This window comes from Rana temporaria, chromosome 4, assembly GCF_905171775.1.
Source record: "Rana temporaria chromosome 4, aRanTem1.1, whole genome shotgun sequence".
NCBI classification, from domain to species: Eukaryota; Metazoa; Chordata; class Amphibia; order Anura; family Ranidae; genus Rana; species Rana temporaria.
In genome coordinates, this window is record NC_053492.1 from 204,031,513 (window position 1) to 204,052,314 (window position 20,802).

General features: G+C 43.5%; 1 protein-coding gene across 1 annotated transcript in view; it reads right to left on the bottom strand.

Annotated features, from left to right (window-relative positions):
- The window catches only part of PSMD1 (proteasome 26S subunit, non-ATPase 1), a 102,546-nt gene extending 83,758 nt beyond the window's left edge, over window positions 1-18,788 (bottom strand). The window contains exons 1-6 of the mRNA XM_040349713.1: window positions 18,671-18,788; window positions 9,557-9,600; window positions 8,755-8,828; window positions 8,086-8,255; window positions 5,101-5,306; window positions 3,326-3,469 (exon numbers count right to left, since the gene is read on the bottom strand). Of these exons, the coding sequence (XP_040205647.1) occupies window positions 3,326-3,469; window positions 5,101-5,306; window positions 8,086-8,255; window positions 8,755-8,828; window positions 9,557-9,600; window positions 18,671-18,686 (654 nt within the window). The 5' untranslated portion in view covers window positions 18,687-18,788. The remainder of the gene's footprint in view (window positions 1-3,325; window positions 3,470-5,100; window positions 5,307-8,085; window positions 8,256-8,754; window positions 8,829-9,556; window positions 9,601-18,670) is intronic.
- Between the last annotated feature and the right edge of the window lie 2,014 nt (window positions 18,789-20,802).

Below are 20,802 nucleotides of genomic sequence, written 5' to 3' on the forward strand. Positions count from 1 at the left end.
GATAAAAAAAAAAAAATAGAAGAGGTACCTGCTCTGTGCAACAATATTGCAAATTGCAGTGGCTTACCTTCCTCTTTGGTAGTCCCTTGCCGCTGCTCTCTCCTCCTTCCTACGAGTTCCTCATCAGCAAGCCATGTGCCAAGGGGGCACTCATGCAGGTGTGCTCCCAAGCCAGGCTGAGTATGTTCAAAGACACACACAGCCCCGCCATACCCTCTCCCTCCCAGGATTTCACTGACAGCAGCAAGAGCCTAGGATTCCGCCGCTCTGAGTCTCCTGTGATATTAGAAGAGGGAAATAGCTGTGCTGCAGACGGGATAGTGCTGGATCAGTGGGGTAAGCATTTTGAAAGGAGAAGTCTGTATAGCCTAGTATGTGACCGACTACTTAATTAGAAAAAAATCCAGAACAGTGTGCAAGGGCTGGAAAGCAAGCGAATAGCATTCAGAGCCAAACTGTTACAGCGATTAACTAGTGAAAAGGGTCAATATATATGCCACACTATTCAAGCAGTACAGGATTTGGAGATTTTAAAGAGTACTACAAGCATGACATTGTCTAGGTCAGTAATGGCGAAACCATGGCATGCGTGCCACAGCTGGCACGCAGAGCCCTCTCCATGGGCATGCTCAGCCATCCTGTACGGAGGTGCATCTCATTCCTACCTGCCCCATAGAACTACATTTTCCACAGGGCCTTGGGGCCAGGGGCGACGTGTCCATGGTGGGTGCGGACAAGACAAAGTGGTGCTGCCGGGTTTGATGCCGCATCTCTCGCAGGCTGTCTCGCACAGCAGAGTGGCTGTGGACTGAAGACATCTCCCCCCCTCGGCTATGTATATCTACACAGACAGTACGAATACCCGCCCTGTTCCGAGGTCTGTACTAGGTTTATTTTATTGTGGATGTATACAGAAGGGGAACAGAGTGACCATGAAGGGGGTCTGTACTGAGTGGGGAGAAAGGTCTGTAGTGACTTATACATCCACTGTGTTTCTAGATTTTGTCTCCAGCATAAGAAAAGGGGTCTCCAGAATAGCAAACTTTGGGCACTCTGGGAGGTTGTCTGTTGCAGTTTGGGCACTCAGGTTCAAAAAGGTTCGCCATCACTGGTCTAGGGTTTACAAATACCTCTTAAAATTTCATGCAGATCACAATGGTGCAATTACTGTATATAATGAAAGACATGCATTTATGGAAGCCCTTGTTCACAATGAACAGCCATCCTGTCAATTTGAACTCCTAGTTCTGCCACGCTAACAAGTGCATGGTGGAGCGGTAAATATGAACTGGGTGGAACAGCCATTTTCTTTTATTTTTATTATCTATCCATCCATCTATCCATACACACACCTTTTTTGATCGAGTAATTTAAATCTTTATTAATCTTTTTGCACACACAAACACAAAAGTAACAGCCATTATATTGTAATTCTCATTATTGTAACTGCTGTATTAAGCACTGTTAGACCTGTATAAAAAGTATGGGTCACCAATTCAGGTGAGCTGCTAGATTGCACAGTGGTGGAACACAGATTTTACATTGGCATGGAATCGCATCAAGCAAGAAGCTACTATATTGCACTTATATTTTGACACTGGACTTTGGTTTCTTTTCAAATATATTTAATTACTTGTGGACTTTTTGGTTATTTACATCACTGGAAGGGGCTATATTATTGTTTTGATCATCTATGAATATATGGATTTCTTCCATTTGTTTTATTAAATTGAATGTCACTATATGGATTACACGTTTGCAATAATTTTGATATTTGCAGCACTGGTTATTTGGTTCACCACTCAGTAGGGTACATCATTCTTTATATGTATATTTTATTATTGGTTTATATATTTTTGTAGCACCTTCATTTTATATTACTGCCCAGGCAGGGCTTATTTATTTACCCACTCCTTCTGGAACTTTTATGATTTTTGTGTGCACTGTGGTCCTAGAGTGTACCTTCATTATACTACTTATGATCATATTTGTTATTTATTATCATTATTTGTGAAGACACATAGGTGTTGGCAGCTTCCATGGATTAATTATTTGAATAATAATACTTTTGTATATGGTTTGATCATTACTGAGCAGCATAAGTGGCTCTGTCTTTTTAATAGTTTAAAAGCTGTGGTACACAAGCAAAAAGTGAAAACAAAGACTGATGTCCAGGAAAAAAAATTTAACTCAAAAGGCCCATTGCAATAAAGAGATGGCTCAAATGTCTATATTTGTCCTTAACACAAACATGGTTCTAGATGCTGTTATTCTTTATTATTGGGAGGATCAGATTGTGCTTTTCAGCCTCTAAGATTTTTCACCTGCTCCCCTTGCCCATTCTTAGGCCCCTTTCAGACTGGGGCGGGAGCTGCAGTGGCGGTATAACGCCGCTAAAAATAGCGGCGCTATACCGCCGGAATTGCCGCGGGTATCAGCCGCTAGCGGTGCGGTATTAACCCCCGCTAGCGTCCAATAAAGAGTTAATACCGCCCGCAATGCGCCTCTATAGAGGCCCATTGCGGGCGGTATTGCCGCGGTTTCCCATTGTTTTCAATGGGAAGGAGCGGGGAAGGAGCGGTGAAGGAGCGGTGAAGGAGCGGTGAAGGAGCGGTATACATGCCGCTCCTCTCACCGCTCCAAAGATGCTGCTGACAGGAGATTTTTTTGTCTCCCGCCAGCGCATCGCCTCAGTGTGAAAGCCCTCGGGCTTTCACATTGAGTCTGCAGTGATGGAGTTTTTCAGGCGCGATAGCAGCGCTATTTTTAGCGCTGTACCGCCTGAAAAACTCCTCAATGTGAAAGGGGCCTTAGCCATTTGTATAAAGCTACCAAGCTTAGCCACTTATACAATGGTGGGCAGAGGTTTGGCACCATATATTTTGCCTGTCGCTTAAAATCTCTGCTCAATCCCTGACACTGGGCAGTTCGTGAAAAAACTACCCATTAAGGAACATCTATACTTTCTTAAATAATTTAGCTGCAAGGGGTCCAGAAAGAACAGAATCAATTTGTCTGATTGAAATACACTTACACAGCTCTGCAACACTGAATTATGGAACTGCTGCGCTACATCATATAACCCAAACTACTAATATTGCAGTTCATAAAATACTGGTGTTATGGCAGCTAGATGTTGCCATAACAAATGTATTTAGCATCAAAGTACCAACATACAATGACGGCGATTTGCGCCAAGTGGTTAACTTACAATATTGCTATAGCAGTTTAAGGAAAAAATTACAACTCCCTCCCCCCCTTCAAATTGCAGAAACACTCTCTCATATGTTGGCAGTACTCAAATATCCATATGTAATAAGATTACCTGGCACACATTGATAAAGTCAGGCTTCTCCAGGTTCATGTAGATCTGCACCAAGACCCTTAGGACTTTATTTCTAAACTGTTTGTTCTGCATTAATGACATGCAGACCTTTAAGCTGTATGCAAGCATTCCAGGAACATCATTCTACAAAAAAAATAAAAAAAAGAAGGGGAAACATTTTGTTTTATGAACCATGCACCAATATTATAGGGACAATGCAGTCTACTTTATTATGCATTAAGATTAAAAAAACAAAACAAAAAAACACACACCTGTGTGTAGCAGCCTCCCCAGCACCCCCTAATACTTACCTGAGCCTCATCTCTTTCCAGCAATGTCCACGAGTGTCTTAGCCATCCGGGACTCTGCCCCTGATTGGCCGAGACACAGCAACCCGTGGCTGTCAAAGTCAGTTAACAAATCAGGAGAGAGAGAGGGGGCAGGGCCGGGCCCGCAGCTTTATGACTGAAAGCAAACACGGACTCCGCTCGGGTGCCCCTATAGCAAGCCGCTTTCTGTGGGGGCACTCGACAGGAGGGATGGGCCAGGAGAAGTAAAAAGGGACCCTAGAAAAGGAGGTTCCAGGCTACCCTGTGCAAAATCACTGCACAGAGGAGGCAAGTAAAACATGTATGATGTTCGTACGTAGAGTTGGCTAAGCTGCAACAGGAGCCCTGATGGAGAGCCCATGGTGTGACTATGCTGTCTCATATTCGCCAATGGTAGATTGCCGTCTCTCCCCGAACTACGGGCTACCTTCGGCCTCTATGTGGTTCCCATACTTACAACTCAAACACGCCATTGCGGTGCAGGGGGATGCGGGGGAGTGGACTATCGCCCACTCCTGTATTCCATGTGCTGCAATCTGCCACCGAAACTAAAGGGCTTATATCCCAGTGTTATCAAATGCTGTTATCTGGTCACCTGCGGGCTTATCCGTGTAAGGCAGTGTCCTTGTGTGAGAGGGACCTTGGCCAGTTAACAGGCGACCAATGGGAGGAAGCTCTTCAATCCATAGTTTCCCAATTGTACATTACACTCCTGTGAAAACTTCATAGAATGGGTAGAGCGGCGGATCAGTTATGCTGCAGGTGTCAAAGGCAGGACGGGGATCTCATACACCTTCTGTGGTGCTGCCCGAAGCTACACAGATAGTGAAGTGAGGTGGTGGGGACACTCAATGTTGTGTTTCAAACTAAAGTACCCATTGACCCTATGTGTTTTATATTGGGGGTCTTGGAGGAGGTTTTACCGGAGGAATTGATTAGAGTGGCGGTGTCTAGGGCGTTGTTTCAGGCCAGGAAGTTGCTTTTATTTGGGTGGAAGTCCGTTTTGCCACCTACTCACTCCTCCTGGATAACCCATATGGGGAATACCCTTATTATGGAAAAATACATCTACCATGCCATACCATGCCCGGGCAGGTTTGAACGCATATGGGGTAAATGGCTGGACACACCTGGTCTGAAACTTAAGCTTAAACCCTTTTGCTGACACATTTTTTTGTACAAAAAAATAAACACATTTTAGGCCTGAAGATCAGGGTGTGACGGTTAAATGTACCAGGGGTTTGTGGAAGTGCTGTACAACCGCCCGATCGCTTCTACCCAACAGAAAACTTGTCAGATTTACACTGATGGCTGTAGCAGTATTAACCGAACTCCCCCCATAGCATTGTCAATCTAGAGAGGTTAATGTTTGATTTATACACGCCCAATACAATGTTGAGGATAACCATATTAAAAACGTTTGTGAAAATGTAGGCTGGGCCTCACCGATTCTAAAATGGTTTTCTGAAAGACATCCAGTCGACGAGTTTCTAATGCAATACCAATGGCCTGTTTGTATTTGTGATCATCAAGGCAGCGCTGGAACATTTTGTTAACAATCCCTTCTAAGCGTTCATCTATAGGTTTCTTCTCTCCTTCTGCGAGATCAGCATTCTCGACACACTGCTTGGTGTAATGGTCAATGCATTTTGCTAGAGAAAAAAAAAAGGTAAAACATTTAACCTTAAAGTGGATGTAAACTCTATTCATGAAATTTGACCTGTGCACATACATCCGTAGTATTTATTTTTCTCTCTCCTAAGTCCCATGTCTTTCTGCTGCTTCGTTCCTCTGTTATCAGCAGATTCACTTTTGACAAGTTTTCCGACACGGGAGATAAAAGCATCTGAAAATGTGTGTCAGGGTCAGTGCTATAAATAGATTAGCAGAGAGTGGATCTATTCACAGCACAGCAAGTTTCTTTGTTCCCCTGACTATGTGGAGGGGGGGGGGGTGCCTTTCCTTCAATCAGCTGTCACAGTGTATGCCAAAATTCCCTTCCCACTGCTGAAAGAGGAAGTAAAAATTCTAACACAATGTCCACTTTCTAAAGAATTTAGAAAGCTGAAGACAGAAAATATGCATGTAAAACGTATGTAGAGAGATTTGTTTCCTCTCTGTATCATCTAAGGCTGTTTCGCTTCACTGGGTACAGGAGAGGCTTTACATCCACTTTAAAGCGGGAGTTCACCCGAAAAACAATTTTTAACATTAGATTGAGGCTGGTTTTGTGAAGGGGAATCGGGTGTTATTTTTAAAATCGAAGCAGTACTTACCGTTTTAGAGATCGATCCTCTCCGCCGCTTCCAGGTATGGTCTTCGGGACTGGGCGTTCCTATTTGATTGACAGGCTTCCGACGGTCGCATACATCGCGTCAAGAGTAGCCGAAAGAAGCCGAACGTCGGTGCGGCTCTATACTGCGCACCGACGTTCGGCAAAATCGTGACGCGCTGTATGCGACCGTCGGAAGCCTGTCAATCAAATAGGAACGCCCAGTCCCGCAGCCCATACTCGGAAGCGACGGAGAAGATCTCTCTAAAATGTTAAGTACTGCTTCGATTTTAAAAAAAAAACACCCGATTCCCCTTCACAAAACAATCTAATGTTAAAGTTTGAGTTTTTGGGTGAACTCCCGCTTTTAGCAAAAACATATTTGTATCTCTGTAGCTCTAATTTATTGATACAGTAAATGAAAGACTTTCCAATTTACTCAATTCTTAAGACATTGGACACAGTACAAAGAAAAGACATCACAGAAAAAAACCTAGATACCATAAATACAATGGCAGATTAATTGGCTCCTACCTGTACTGTACAGTAAAAAAAAACAAAAAAAGTTCTGGATTTTGGAGAGGACTTAGAAATCTATTGAGTTTTTCCTACTGTCTGTGGCCCCCATCAGTGATATTTCCACTAACCCAATTCATGTCCCTTTGGTTAGTACACAAAAAAAATAAAAAAATAGATAGGATAGAGAAAACAAAGAAAAAATTAAATAAAATACTAATGGACCTTCAGGTGTTGCAAAACTACAATTCCCATGAGGCATAGAAAGACCGACAGCCACAAGCATGACAAGACTTGAATTTTTTCAACAGCTGGAGGTCCGCTTATTGTATATCCCTGTAATAGAGATTGTAAAACCTGCTGTGCTAAAAGGGATTTCGTAACGGTCCTTATCCCCTTCAGAGTAATTACTCATCACTGGAACAAGCAAGCAGTAAGAGTAAATATCCCAGACTACAGCAAACGGCAAAGTGCCGACAGATTTACAAGTAAAATCGGAACTCCCAATTTGCATACTTGCTCTGGTTCACTGCATAAGAAAGTACCAAAGTGCATGCATCATCATAAAAGCCAGTGAACTAGTATTTTAAAGAGGAGCAGTGCACGCTGCTGTCTTAAAAAGCAATGTTTTTAGGCATACATGTGTTTTTTTACTGATCCAATGGCAGCCCATTGTATTCAATGTGGCTGTACACAAAGGCGTGCAAAAATGTGTTGCGTATAAATGAAGAAAAAAAAAAAACAGCAATCTGAGTTGCCAGACAATATTACACGCACAAATACGTGCATATGGGCGTAAAATGTTAATTTGAAGAGATTAAAATGCTAGAATTTCTTTTACTGCAAATGCACACAAACCAAACCCAAACTAATAGCTGTATGACTGAACAACAGTTGCTTAAGGTGAGGTTTCAACTGAGAGGATAAAACAAAGTCTAAACTTTATAAGAGAAAAGCCCATCAATAACTATGTCCAAAACAAAAAGGACAAGGCTGCATACCTTTCATACGTTTTAGGGCCCATTCACACAAGGAACAAGCCATGACTAAGCACTAGTTTCAGTGCGAAATGCATCAGCCATATTTTATTTTGCTGTGACTTGTAGTGCTGTCACTTTAATAAAAGGCTATAATTTGTTCAGAGTGCGGCTGTCCAGAGACCATCTTTGTTCCTGCTTTGCCAAGTGCATTGCCTGCACCTGAGTTGTCTGCAACGGAGGATATTCATCTGGGTTCCCACCTGGAGCAGCTATTCCCTTTTCCCACACAAGGAACTGCAATGCAATCGCACAAGAACCCTGTGCAATTCACTTGCAGTTCAGTGCAGTGCAATTTCAGTATATTTATTTTAAATTGGTGGAAACCGTGCCGTTCCAAAAGTAGTACATGCATTTTCAAACACTGCAACAGGATCACGTGGAACTTTTGTAAAGTGTGATCTAGTTCAAGCAAATGCACTGCATTTGCGACCCACCCTAGGTGCATCATTACCTTTGCACAGACACCTGCTGCAGAGCGCAAGGGCAGTGCGTAAAACTGCATGTGAACACAGGTTTGCTGCACAGCATTCTAGTGTGAACGGGCCTTTAAAAGTACTACACTACCACAATTTACAATGGGTCAAATATGACATTTTAACTTACCTATAATAGTCTCCACATACTCAGAATTGTCATTGACATTAAACAGATCTCCAGCACCCAGAGCATAGTTAAGGGATTCTTCAAAAGCCCCAAGGTGATAGAACACTTTGGATGCAACAAGGGCAGCAAACTGCCTGCTTCTGAAACTCTCATCTTCATAAAGCACCTCTCTGTTAAGGAAAACACAATTGAGTAAGTAGCGGCACACATTTCTGAAAATCATAACAAGGTATCATTAGTATTTTTACATAAAAAATTTAGTATCTAAAAAAACTGACATGGTCAAGTGAAAATACTTTCATGTGGGTTCCTTCTTTGTTGACAGCTTGTCTTATCTGTAGGTTATCACTAGGTGGTGTATTATGTTTATTTCTGTTTGCACTGTAGTGCATCCTCCATAGCAATTTATATATAGAACTATGGCAAGGGACAATAGTAGCCCATCAGGGTGCAAAAATGGCGTTGCCGCCATGAACAGAAAATATAAGTGGAGTTGGGTCAAATCCAACCCTAGTGTTCAAAACAAGGTGTATCTAAACACATACACAGAAGCAGCTTACAAATTAGTCTAGTAGGGGTCATGAATGTAAATCCCCACCCAGACCCCCAAAGAAAAATTTTACAGAATTACAAAAGGTACAATCAATGCTTTCATTATCAACATCTTACATTTTATCCACAGATTCAGATATCTCTGCCCAAAAATCATTGACAACGGAATTCAACTTGTGCAAGGCAAACTCCTGCAAAGAAAAAAATATATTTTTTTAGTGAACAGTGAGAATATTGAGCACTATTGAGTAATTCTACTTTTTTTCCTTACCCATTTCTGCCCCTAAAGTGGACCTGTAAGCTAAACTGCCGCCACCCTAATCTTGATCACCCTGCTTCCTTCCAAAATAAAAAAAGCCTTGTAATGCTTATTCTTTATGCAGAAAGCATGACTCATGACTCCCATGGCATCAAGCCAAATACCTAGTGGGTTGTCATTTAGGCAGAGCCAGTCAATCAGCAGCCCTGCCTAAATGGTTACTCTACTTCGGCTGAAATTTATTAATCAAAAAGCCTAGGCAACAGATCACAAGGCTAGCCAAAGGTATAATTTTCTGCAGAACATTTAAGTACCGCAAGGCATGTGTAGAATGCAACTGCACTCTACACTCTACACAAAAAAAAAAAGTGATAAAAATGTCATATTGGTACGGATGTTGCATGGCCACGCAATTGTCATTTAAAGTGTTGAAGATTGGTCTGGGCAGAAAGGGGGTGAAAGAGCCCGGTATTGAAGTTGTTAAACTAAAGAAATGTTATGTGCAGCCTAAAAAAAGCACTCTCATTTTTCAGCTGGTCTGAATGAAAATATCATAAACAGGATTAGAGGATTATGGGAGTTTATAAAGAGAAGTGGCGGTCAGTGCTATTCTAAAATAAGTTGGTTTATTACACAGATTAAACTGAAGAAAGCTTGTACCTTGAGTTGAGGTTCATCTTCATCAAGAAGGGAAAGAATACCCGCTGTAAAAATGACAAAAAAAAAAACAGTACAATTAGCAGATCATACTGAAATTTCTGCCCAGTCAAACCTTTATTTCGCTAAACCGTTAGTTGATATAAAAGCCAGATTGTGATGTTACTTATATGGAGACCAATAGACCAAGTACAAGTCTAAGGAAGATGCATCTCCATACACAACATGCCAACACCGCTTTCCTAGCATCAGCCAAGCTTATTCTCATTTCCAAAGTAATTCAGATTCGTAAAAAGTACTTGTGCCCAGATTGTGGAAATTAAACTACGAACATATTCTTAACAATCACTTTAAGGCCCCGGTCACACCGGTACGACTTCAAATATGACCTAGGATTTTCCCTAAAGTAGCATCTAATGTGTTTCTATGGCAGTGTCATAATAGGTACAATTTCAAGTAGTGCAATTTGAGTAGTTTGCGTATTACTTTTTCTGGACTTCATCACAATTTTACTGCGAGAGAAAGGTGAGGGAAAAAAAATCCTAAATTTTGGGTTGTCACCACAACAGGAATAAAGGGAAAACCTTCCAAAGGGGACACTAGTTTTAGTGACAACCAAGGATTGCCTCATGTCCTGTTTTGGCTGTGGGACACGCAGTTGTTTTAAAACAAACTGACAGGGGTTATAATCCTTACTCTATCAACAAAAAGGTTTTGCGTTTAGTTGTACTTTACCACCTTCCTGTCCACCCCAGAATCCCCTACCAGCCAAGGGGCTAGAAGGATCCTCAATCAAGTGACCACCACAGTGGTCACATGATTGGAGACAGTCCTGCCAGCTAATGATCCTTAGGCTGGGTTCACACTATACTACACAACTGTGATACGACTTTCATCCTACTTGGCTCTGTGACATCAGTCCTACATCGGTCCGACATCCATCCGACTTTCATGAACAGGATACTACTTTCATCCGACTTTGTGATAGTCTGACTTGTTCTTTGACCAATCAAAACAATCGCAGTGTGAGATAAATTATTTTTACTGCTGCTGTAATCACCATGTCGGATGGTAAGGACAAGGATCCTACTTTGATCCGACTTCAATGATATTCAATGGGCTGAAGTAGGATCAAAGTCAGACCAAAGTAGTGCAGGAACTTTTTTCCAAGTCGGACCAACTTGTGTCGGACCAATTAAGATGGCTCTCATAGGGAAACATTGATTTTCACACGTCATGTGACATGAGCTCCCAATGTCGGAGCGTTTGTCAGACCAGTGTGAACCCAGCCTTACTCTGGACTAAAATCGGTCTATACAGCTTGGTCCTTGTGCTGTGAGCACATTCTCAGTACATAAATCGGCTGCCCAGCAACTTTATGCACAGTATATGGACATTAAAGCCCACCCTTCTGCTCTGCACGTCTTAAAGGGGTTAAAGTGGTCTTACAAATATATAAAAAATAAAAAAAACTTTCCTACTGCTCAGTTGTGAATATAAATACTGTGGAGAAAAAGAATTTGATGCTGTCCAAAACTTTTTTTTTTTTTTTTTTTAAACACCACTCATTTTCTAGGGAAATGTAATTATTATAGAAGAACTAAGTGTGCTTGAACATTATAAATCATTTCTGGCTTTCATGAACACTGCTGACAGCTGCATTTACTTTATAAACAGAAAAATTGTCAGTTTGAAGTGCAGGTTATTAATATAAATCCCTTAACCTTATTTACACCAGTGTTCAGTTATCCTTTTAGGAGTATTCTTTATAGTACGTTTAGCACCTTTGTAGTTCAAATAAGGGGATTTTTAAGAAAGCCAATATCGTAATTTACAGCAGGAGTCAAGTTTCTGGCTCTCAGCCTCATCAGAACTGGTGTCTCACAGACAATGTCTTGATGAGGCTGAGAGCCCTTAGCATGAGTACCATTGAATATTCCAGCTTCAGCTCAATGGAGCTTGTATACAAGCAAGTAAGGGGCAAACTATTGCCATTAAGAGGGAGGGATGCAGGATGTACAATTAGGATAATTACAGTTTTATTTTTTCTGTGGGACCACATATATGCGTATCTCCCAGCACATCGCCGACAGCCCAGGGTCTCGCACTAACAATTGGGACCCTCGCTTCCGGATCACCTGATCGCTGCGATAGCCTCCGATTGGCTATCACAGTGACCAGGCACTGTGAGCCTGCCTGTATTTATTACCTCTTCTAAATGAAGAGGAAGATACATTGCATCTTCCTTTTCTTGCAGGAGAGGAAATGTAAAACAAACCCCAAGTCTGACAAAATAAATACATAAAGAAAATAAAGAAAGACATTTAAAGATCAAGGCTCGCCAGGGTTGGGGGTCAAAAGGTCATGGTCAACATATTTTGGGTAAAAAAGACAATTTTGTTTTTAAATGAGTATCTGTGTGTGTTTTAGGCATGATATATAAAAAATAAAAAATAAACACTTTTCTAGGTACAAAACAACAACATACACATTTGGCATCGCTGCAATCATCAGGAAAATGTATTTTGAGTTGTCTTTTAGTGGTAAATGATAATGGCAAAAAAATAATAATAAAAAAAAAAAAGATTGTTTACTATATTGGGATAGTTTTCCTTTGATTAAAAAAAAGGGGGGGGGGGCAGGAGGAGAGCAAATATATATATTATATATACACACACACACATACACACACAAACTCTATCAGGCTGGATGCACCAAGTAGTTGTGATGATATGTACAGTTTTACCAATACATGTCAAACTTTCAAAATTGTGATCCTTAGGTGTGAAGGGGTTAACCTATTTTAAAACCCTGCTCCCGGTTCAGCCTACCATTGGGCAGAGAAGGGATTTAAATAGCTTGTGAACAATTTTCTTTACTACGGTAATAGATGCGCTCGCTGCCAGCGCTGTATAAACGGTTATGTAGCATGAGCTACAAATAATATAAAGCAGTGTTCCTGGCAGTGGGACAAGGACTTCCCGGCTACTGCTAAAACAAAAACAAGTTGGGCCAAGTGCTGCTCAGCAATTCACAGGAAGCCTTGTATTTTTTATCAGTGAATAAAAGGCTTCCACTGGTTGGGTGAGATGGAGATGTGGGCAGATGATGTAATGATCTCTGCCTCAACCAGGGAAAGCTGTACACTTGCTGGCCAGGCTTTTTCTGGAACTTTGTTTACAAGTTTAACCACTTAAGGACCGCCTAACGCCGATATACGTTGGCAGAATGGCACAACTGGGCACAATCACGTACCTGTACGTGATTGTTAAATGCCCAGCAGTGGGTTGCGGGCGCGCGCCCACGACCCGGTCCGAAGCTCCGTGACCGTGGGAGCCGCGGACCTGATCGCCACCGGAGTCCCGCGATCGGTCACAGGAGCTGAAGAACGCTTTCTGAGCGCCGCCGCCGACATATACCGAGTGCAGTACACTCAGCCACGCTCGCGGTCACGCCCTGTGCCACCTCCTAGCCTCTATGTGAGAGGAGCCGAGCATGGCCGAGTGTACTGCGCTCTGTATATGTCGGCGGCGGCGTTCAAAAACAGCGCGGGAGAAGCGGGGAGGACACCACGAATGCCGCAGATGGACGCCGGACCGGACAAGGCCGCCGATGGATGCCAGGAAACTGTAAGTAACTGTAAACTGTCAGTATTTCTTTTTTTCCCCCCATTAGGATTCCCTTATAGGTTTGGGGTGCACGCTTTACGCCGGTGAGCGCTATAGGGCGATAAATACGGTAATTTTTGGGAAAAAATACACACTTTTATTATCAAAGGAAATGGTAAAAAAAAAAAAAATTTTGGGAGCAGTGTGAAAGATATTACTCTAAGTAAATAGATACCACATGGCATGCTTTAAAATTGCGCACGCTTGTGGAATGGCAACAAACTACGGTACCTAAAAATCTCCATGTGCGATACTTATACTCATCTCTATACTTACCTGCTTTGTGCAATAGAATTGCATAGAGCAGCCCAGAACCTCCTCTTTTCGGGTCCCCCACTGACGCTCCTCCTCTCTGTCCAGCGCCCCTATCGGAAGTCTCTTCCTATGGGGGAAGTTGTTCGTGCTCACTCCCAAGCGCTGATGCTGCGTCCATTGACACAGACAGCAGGACTCGGCACCGCCTCCTATCAGTGGCTTTGATTGACAGCAGTAGAAGCAAAATGCCTCCCGATGCCCCCAGTAAAACCAGTGAGGCATGGAGGGGAACTGTTGATGTGCACAGCGCTGGATCGAATGGGGGCTCAGGTAGGTAAAAGGAAGGGTAAGGGGCCAAAACCATTGCTTAAATATGTTTTACCTTAATGCAAGGAATGCATTAAGGTAAATATGTTTATGCTTTAGAACCACTTTAATTTGTGAGTTGTGGGTAACAAATCAACATGCTTTTGCACAGAGCAGCCCAGATCCTCATCTTCTCGGATCCCTTGCCGGCACTCCTATCCCCTCCCTCCTGCCGAGTATCCCCACAGCAAGCTATGGGGGCACCCGAGCTGCTGCTCTGTGTCCATTCAGACACAGAGCCACGGCTCGGCCTCACCCCCTCTCATGTTGTCTCAACCAATGAGGGAGAGTCCCTGGCCACCCTAGGATTTTCCCTAAAGCATTGCTATAGGAGATATTTAGATAGTATGGGTGTTTGACCAATGCATGACCGCTCACATCCACCATACATGTGGGAAGGTACTTATTATATTGTACTCCTGAAGTAATTCAGAGCAGTACCAAGTACCACAGAGAGAGTAATTTGCTATTCTGGTTACCAGAAATGGATTTCAATGTCTGCCAGATATGCAATGAGAAAACAGCTTGCGCAAAGCTTTATAAAATAAAAGGGGAATAGTACAGTTACAACACTATTCAGGACAATATGGTTAAGAGGGCCTGCTGGTAAGAGTTTACAGTCTAAAAGGAAGGGGCAAGTGATACAAAAGGTAATAATTGTGAGGGGATGAGCTGATTAAGTAAAATTTAGGTGGAGGCATGACAGATTTCCCTGAATTGATGTTCTTTAGAGAGTAGGAAATAGTTGGGCAGACTGAGGTACAGAATTCCTGAGGATGGAAAAGGCTCTGAAGGCAAGCATGGGAGGAGGTGATACGAGTGCTGGAGAGCAGGAGGTCTTGGTGAGGAGTAAAAATAATGTTTTTGGTGACATTTTGAGGAAAGGTTGGTTATGTAGCTGGTGGCAGAGGTGGTGTTAGCTTTGTATGTTATTATTAAAATGTATTGAATCTGGTGGAGGGATTGGCCAAAATGGATAGCAGACACTGAGCAGTTGATGAGGTGGATGAATCTGGCAGCAGCAGTCATGACGGATTGAAGAGGGAATAGTATGTGCAGAGGTAGGCCAATGAGGAGGGATTTGCAATAGTCGAGGCGACAGATAATAAGTGCGTTAGTAACTTTGCTATATCATTGGTTAAAAAGGGGTGTATTTTGGAAATGTTATGGAGGTGAAGGTGGCAGGATTTGGACAGTGATTTAATGTGAGGCACAAAGGAAATGTTAGAGTGCAGGATTACACCTAGCACCAGGGTATGAAGGGATAGAAGGACAGATAAGATAGAGCTCAGTGAAGAAGTCAGGGGAGGGAGCACCAGTATGAGGAGAAACAAATAAAAAGGGGGGGTCAGAAAGGTTAGTGAAAAATATTATTTAAAGTCGGCTTATTATAACTACTATACTGAGCAATAAATTGGCCCTTGTTGAGAAGGCGTCATCTCAAGGATACAAGATTACCTGCCCTCAGACTTTAATACATTTTCAACCTTCTAATCCAGATAGGCCTAGGCGACTCAAAGTAGCCCCTTGAATGCAGACCTCCATTTCTTCTTACAAATCCTCCCCAATTACCTGTACACTGACTATGTTGTGGCCCATTGTCCCCTGTAACTGGGGAACACTGCCCTACTGTACATTCCCAAAAGCTCTATGTACAACTATGACCTTGTAGCTTTACAAACTGGACTCTCTCCATACTTGGTACACCAATAAAAATAAATTCATTTGGGTGAGACATTTTTTGTAATGCTAAAGTTGAGTCTTTTTTCTTTTTTATGAGGGACGCAGCACCAAGCACACAAGTTACCTGTAATGGTGTGTATCCCATATCCTGCAGGCTGCTGCATCATGTTCAATTCTTCTCTCCATAATACCAGTGATCTGTTGAGAAGTGCCCCCCATTGAATAGTGCCCAGGATGAACTACACATGCGTCATACGTCATAGCACAACCACTGATTTGCAGATCAGCTGGGCTGATGTAACCATGTCGCATGCGCACATCGTAGGAGGTCTCTCTCGATGGGAGATACCATTTCAAAGGCACAATTTAAACCTGTACAAACAACCTGCCCATTCACATAGGCAAACCCGCCCTGCAACACAGACAAAACCGGACCATCAGCACACTGTAAAGCCGCCCGCAACAGCGAGGCACAATGTGAGAACTACGGTCTCCCTCTGCTGTTTTTATAGGTTTTAATTTTGCCTGTGAAATGGTATCTCCCATCGAGAGATACCTCCTACAATGTGCGCATGCGCCCTGGTCACATCACTCCAGCTGAACAGCAACTCAGCTGGAGTGGGGCTCCGTCCTGCGCATGCACGGCACTATTCGATGGGGGGCACTTCTCAACAGAACACCAGATACTACCCAGAATGTGGATCTTCCTCTGCTGCAGGGGTTAACAGCAATGGCTGCATATGTGAAGAATTTGTGCTGCTCACCCAAGCCTTTGCTATTCACAGAACTCCTACTATTAAAAGTGCTACTAAACCCAATAATATGAAAATAGTTCATCAGCCCCCCCAACAGTACCCACAGATTATAAATCATCTTTTTACATCAAAATACTGCCACTGTATACCTTTTTGGCCGATCTGTATACCACGGTCAGTGATATACCGCACAGTTTCTCTAGTGCTGAGAGTTCAGGAAGGTGAAAATTTCCACTACAGCCTGTATACATGCCCACATTTGTGATGTCAATATCATGTGACCTGGCTATCTCTGAGAACAAGTACATTTTCTCTCCAGCATAAAAGACACAACTGGGCATGTGCTGGTCAGCTACCCTGCCTGTGTTAGCTGTTTTTCCCCCAGATAGACAGTGCAGGAGGGGGAGAATCTGTGAATACAGAATAAAAACACAATGCAGAGGATTAACCCCTTAAAGCAAAGTCCCACCCAAAAGTGAAACTTCCACTAATTGTACGCCTCCCCCTTCCGGTGCCACATTTGGCACCTTTCGGGAGGGAGGGGACAGGATACCTGTCTTTTACAGGTATACTGTTCCCACTTCCGGGAGCCTCAGCCACGGGTATTGACGTCACCAAAGTTCTCCCTCCTCCTTCCCCGGCCAGGAGGACCGAGAAGCGAAAACATGCGCAGTAAGGTTCCCGGCGTGAAGCCGTAAGGCTACATTGCCGGAATCCCTTTCTCTCAATGGAGGCACCAGCACCCAACAGTTGATGGAAACATCAACTGCGGTGCCGACATCACTGGACTCCAGGACAGGCAAGAGTCTGATTATTAAAAGCCAGCAGCTGCAGTATGTGTAGCTGCTGGCTTTTAATTTTTGCAGACATCCGCTTTAGGTTCCACAGTGAGTATAACAAGCATGCTATGTTGCATATAGAGATTTTTACAGTGGTGGGTTTAGTAACACTTTCATGTTGAATGCACTCTGTGACTGGAGAACGTATGGATGAGTGCCAGGAGCGCCTCTGCCCATTCACAGAACATATTGCTTTGTGGGATAATAATAGTTTGTGTTGTGGAGAACGGCACAAGACCCTCACACTGGTAGTTCTGCAGTTAAGCCCTGCTGCACCAGAAGGTCACTGCTCAGGGCAGTATCCAAAGGCTGTGAAGAAAGAATTTGTACATGAAGCAGCAGCCTGCACACACCCCATTACAGGTAAAGGGAAGCCAACACTGCGCATCGCTAATCACAGCTAGTGAGACATTTCCTGATCTGTGCAGCTGTGGACCAGCAAATGTCTCACTACCTGTGATTAGCGCTGTGCAGTGTTGACACGCCTCAGCTCATCCTTTGGCCCCTTTCACACGGGGCGGATCAGTGATGCTCAGCGGGGATCGCTCCGTTGATCCCCGCACACTGTGCAAGGACCGCCCTGTCTTTTCTCCGCTCTCCCCTATGGGGGGGGGATCGGATGAACACGGGCCGTCTGTCCGTGTTCACCCGATCCGATAGACGGATGGAAAAGTAGGTTTTTCCTCCGTCACACTTTGGCGGATCAGAGTGGGTCGGATGTCAGCCGGCATGTCACCGCTGACATCCGCGGCTCCATAGAGGAGCACGGAGCGCCCGTTCAGGTCCGCCAAAAAAACTGGCAGGCGGACCTGAACGGGCCGCCCATGTGAAAGAGCCCTTATAGACAAGACGTGTGTGTGGTGCTGTGTGAAAAGAGCAGAGCCCCAGCCCTGTGTTTACAGACCAGTATTTCACAACTCCAGTCCTCAAGGTGCCCCAACAGCTGTAGGGTTGCCACCTTATCCCTTTAAACCCGAACACACCTGAATTACACAGGTTCTGTGGCCGATTAAGATGGTAATTAAACTCACTTGGTGCCTTATCTACATTAAATTAGCCACAAAACCTGTGTGTTTTATATGTGTTGGGCATTCAAAGGGATGGAGGTGGCAACCCTACCAACAGGTCATGTTTTCAGGAATTCCCTCAGATGAAACGGCTGTGGTAATTACTAAGACAGTAAAGCTGATCGAATCACCTGTGCCAAATAATGTAATGCCTGAAAACATGACCTGTTGGGCGCCTTGAGGACTGCAGTTGAGAAACACTGGTACAGACAATGTGTACAAGGGGGAGAACAGGCCAGGCTGGCGGATGATAAGACACAAGGCCTACACTGAGGTGACTCAGCATGTTTCCAATATCCCCTCAGCTTCTCTCCACACGTCGTCACCGGCCCTCTCCCCCTATTATACAACGCACGGTGCCGGTATCAGGCCTGCTATCCGTCCAGCCTCCACAACCACCAAACAATGAGTCAGCTAACATCGCCTCTCTCCCTACACCATAGAAGGCGGCTTCCCCCCAACCCTCCAACACACAGCTCCTCACCCGCCGAGGTGATCATGGTGCTTGCAATGTCTTCTTCCCGTTTCCTCGATCACCTGGTAAATTGTTCCACAAATCCCTGTATCATGGGCAGCGTCCGGCGCACAATTCACGTCACTAGAAAGGGGCGGAAGTGACACTGCAAATTACCATAGGTGGGCGGAAGATCGACCACGCGCGCCATCTTAACTGTTGGCAAACATTTATCGGAGTATAAACAGGTAGAGAGCTATATTTATATGTCCCGTGCAAAGATACGTCTTCTGTTCTATTTATGAATCCAACAGTTCTGTCTTCCCCTGTTTTATTTATAAATTCAAGTGTTCTATCTTTCCCCTGTTCTTCCCCTGTTCTATTTATATTTGTTTCTACTCCAACTTCCACTGATCTATTTCTGGTAACAGTTTTCTACTTCGACCCCCCCCTGTCCTATTTATGGTAACAGTTTTCTACTTCGACCTCACCTGTTCTATTTATGGTAACAGTTTTCTACTTCGACCTCCCCTGTTCTATTTATAGTAACAGTTTTCTACTTCGACCTCCTCTGTTCTAGTTATGGTAACAGTTTTCTACTTCGACCTCCCCTGTTCTATTTATGGTAACAGTTTTCTACTTTGACCTCCCCTGTTCTATTTATGGTAACCGTTTTCTACTTCGACCTCCCCTGTCCTATTTATGGTAACAGTTTTCTACTTCGACCTCCCCTGTCCTATTTATGGTAACAGTTTTCTACTCCAAAATCCCCTGATCTATTTATGGTAACCGTTTTCTACTTCGACCTCCCCTGTTCTATTTATGGTAACAGTTTTCTACTCCGAAATCCCCTGATCTATTTATGGTAACCGTTTTCTACTTCGACCTCCCCTGTTCTATTTATGGTAACCGTTTTCTACTTCGACCTCCCCTGTTCTATTTATGGTAACAGTTTTCTACTTCGACCTCCTCTGTTCTAGTTATGGTAACAGTTTTCTACTTCGACCTCCCCTGTTCTATTTATGGTAACAGTTTTCTACTTCGACCTCCTCTGTTCTATTTATGGTAACAGTTTTCTACTTCGACCTCCCCTGTTCTATTTATGGTAACCGTTTTTTACTTCGACCTCCCCTGTTCTATTTATGGTAACAGTTTTCTACTTCGACCTCCCCTGTTCTATTTATGGTAACAGTTTTCTACTTCGACCTCCCCTGTTCTATTTATGGTAACAGTTTTCTACTTCGACCTCCCCTGTTCTATTTATGGTAACAGTTTTCTACTTCGACCTCCCCTGTCCTATTTATGGTAACAGTTTTCTACTTCGACCTCCCCTGTTCTATTTATGGTAACAGTTTTCTACTCCGAAATCCCCTGATCTATTTATGGTAACCGTTTTCTACTTCGACCTCCCCTGTTCTATTTATGGTAACAGTTTTCTACTCCGAAATCCCCTGATCTATTTATGGTAACCGTTTTCTACTTCGACCTCCCCTGTTCTATTTATGGTAACCGTTTTCTACTTCGACCTCCCCTGTTCTATTTATGGTAACAGTTTTCTACTCCGAAATCCCCTGATCTATTTATGGTAACAGTTTTCTACTTCGACCTCCTCTGTTCTATTTATGGTAACAGTTTTCTACTTCGACCTCCCCTGTTCTATTTATGGTAACAGTTTTCTACTTCGACCTCCTCTGTTCTATTTATGGTAACAGTTTTCTACTTCGACCTCCCCTGTTCTATTTATGGTAACAGTTTTCTACTTCGACCTCCCCTGTTCTATTTTTGGTAACAGTTTTCTACTCCGAAATCCACTGATCTATTTAGGGATGCAACCGTTCTGTCTTCTGTTCTATTTATAGATCCAATCATTCTCTTTTCCCCTGTTCTATTAAGACCCCTTTCTCACTGAGGCGGTTATCAGGCATTTTAGCCCTCTAAATAATGCCTGAAACCCGCCTCCCATTCATTTCAGTATGTATTTTCACACTGGAGCGGTGCGCTTGCGGGACGTTAGGAAAAGTCCAACAACAGCGCTCCCAAAATGCCCTGCCCATTGCAATGAATGGAGAGTGCCTCCAAAGTGGGCGTTTTTAACCCATTTAACACAAGCGTTTTTAACCCCTTCTTTGGGGTTAAAAGCGCCCCACAAGCAACCGAAAAGC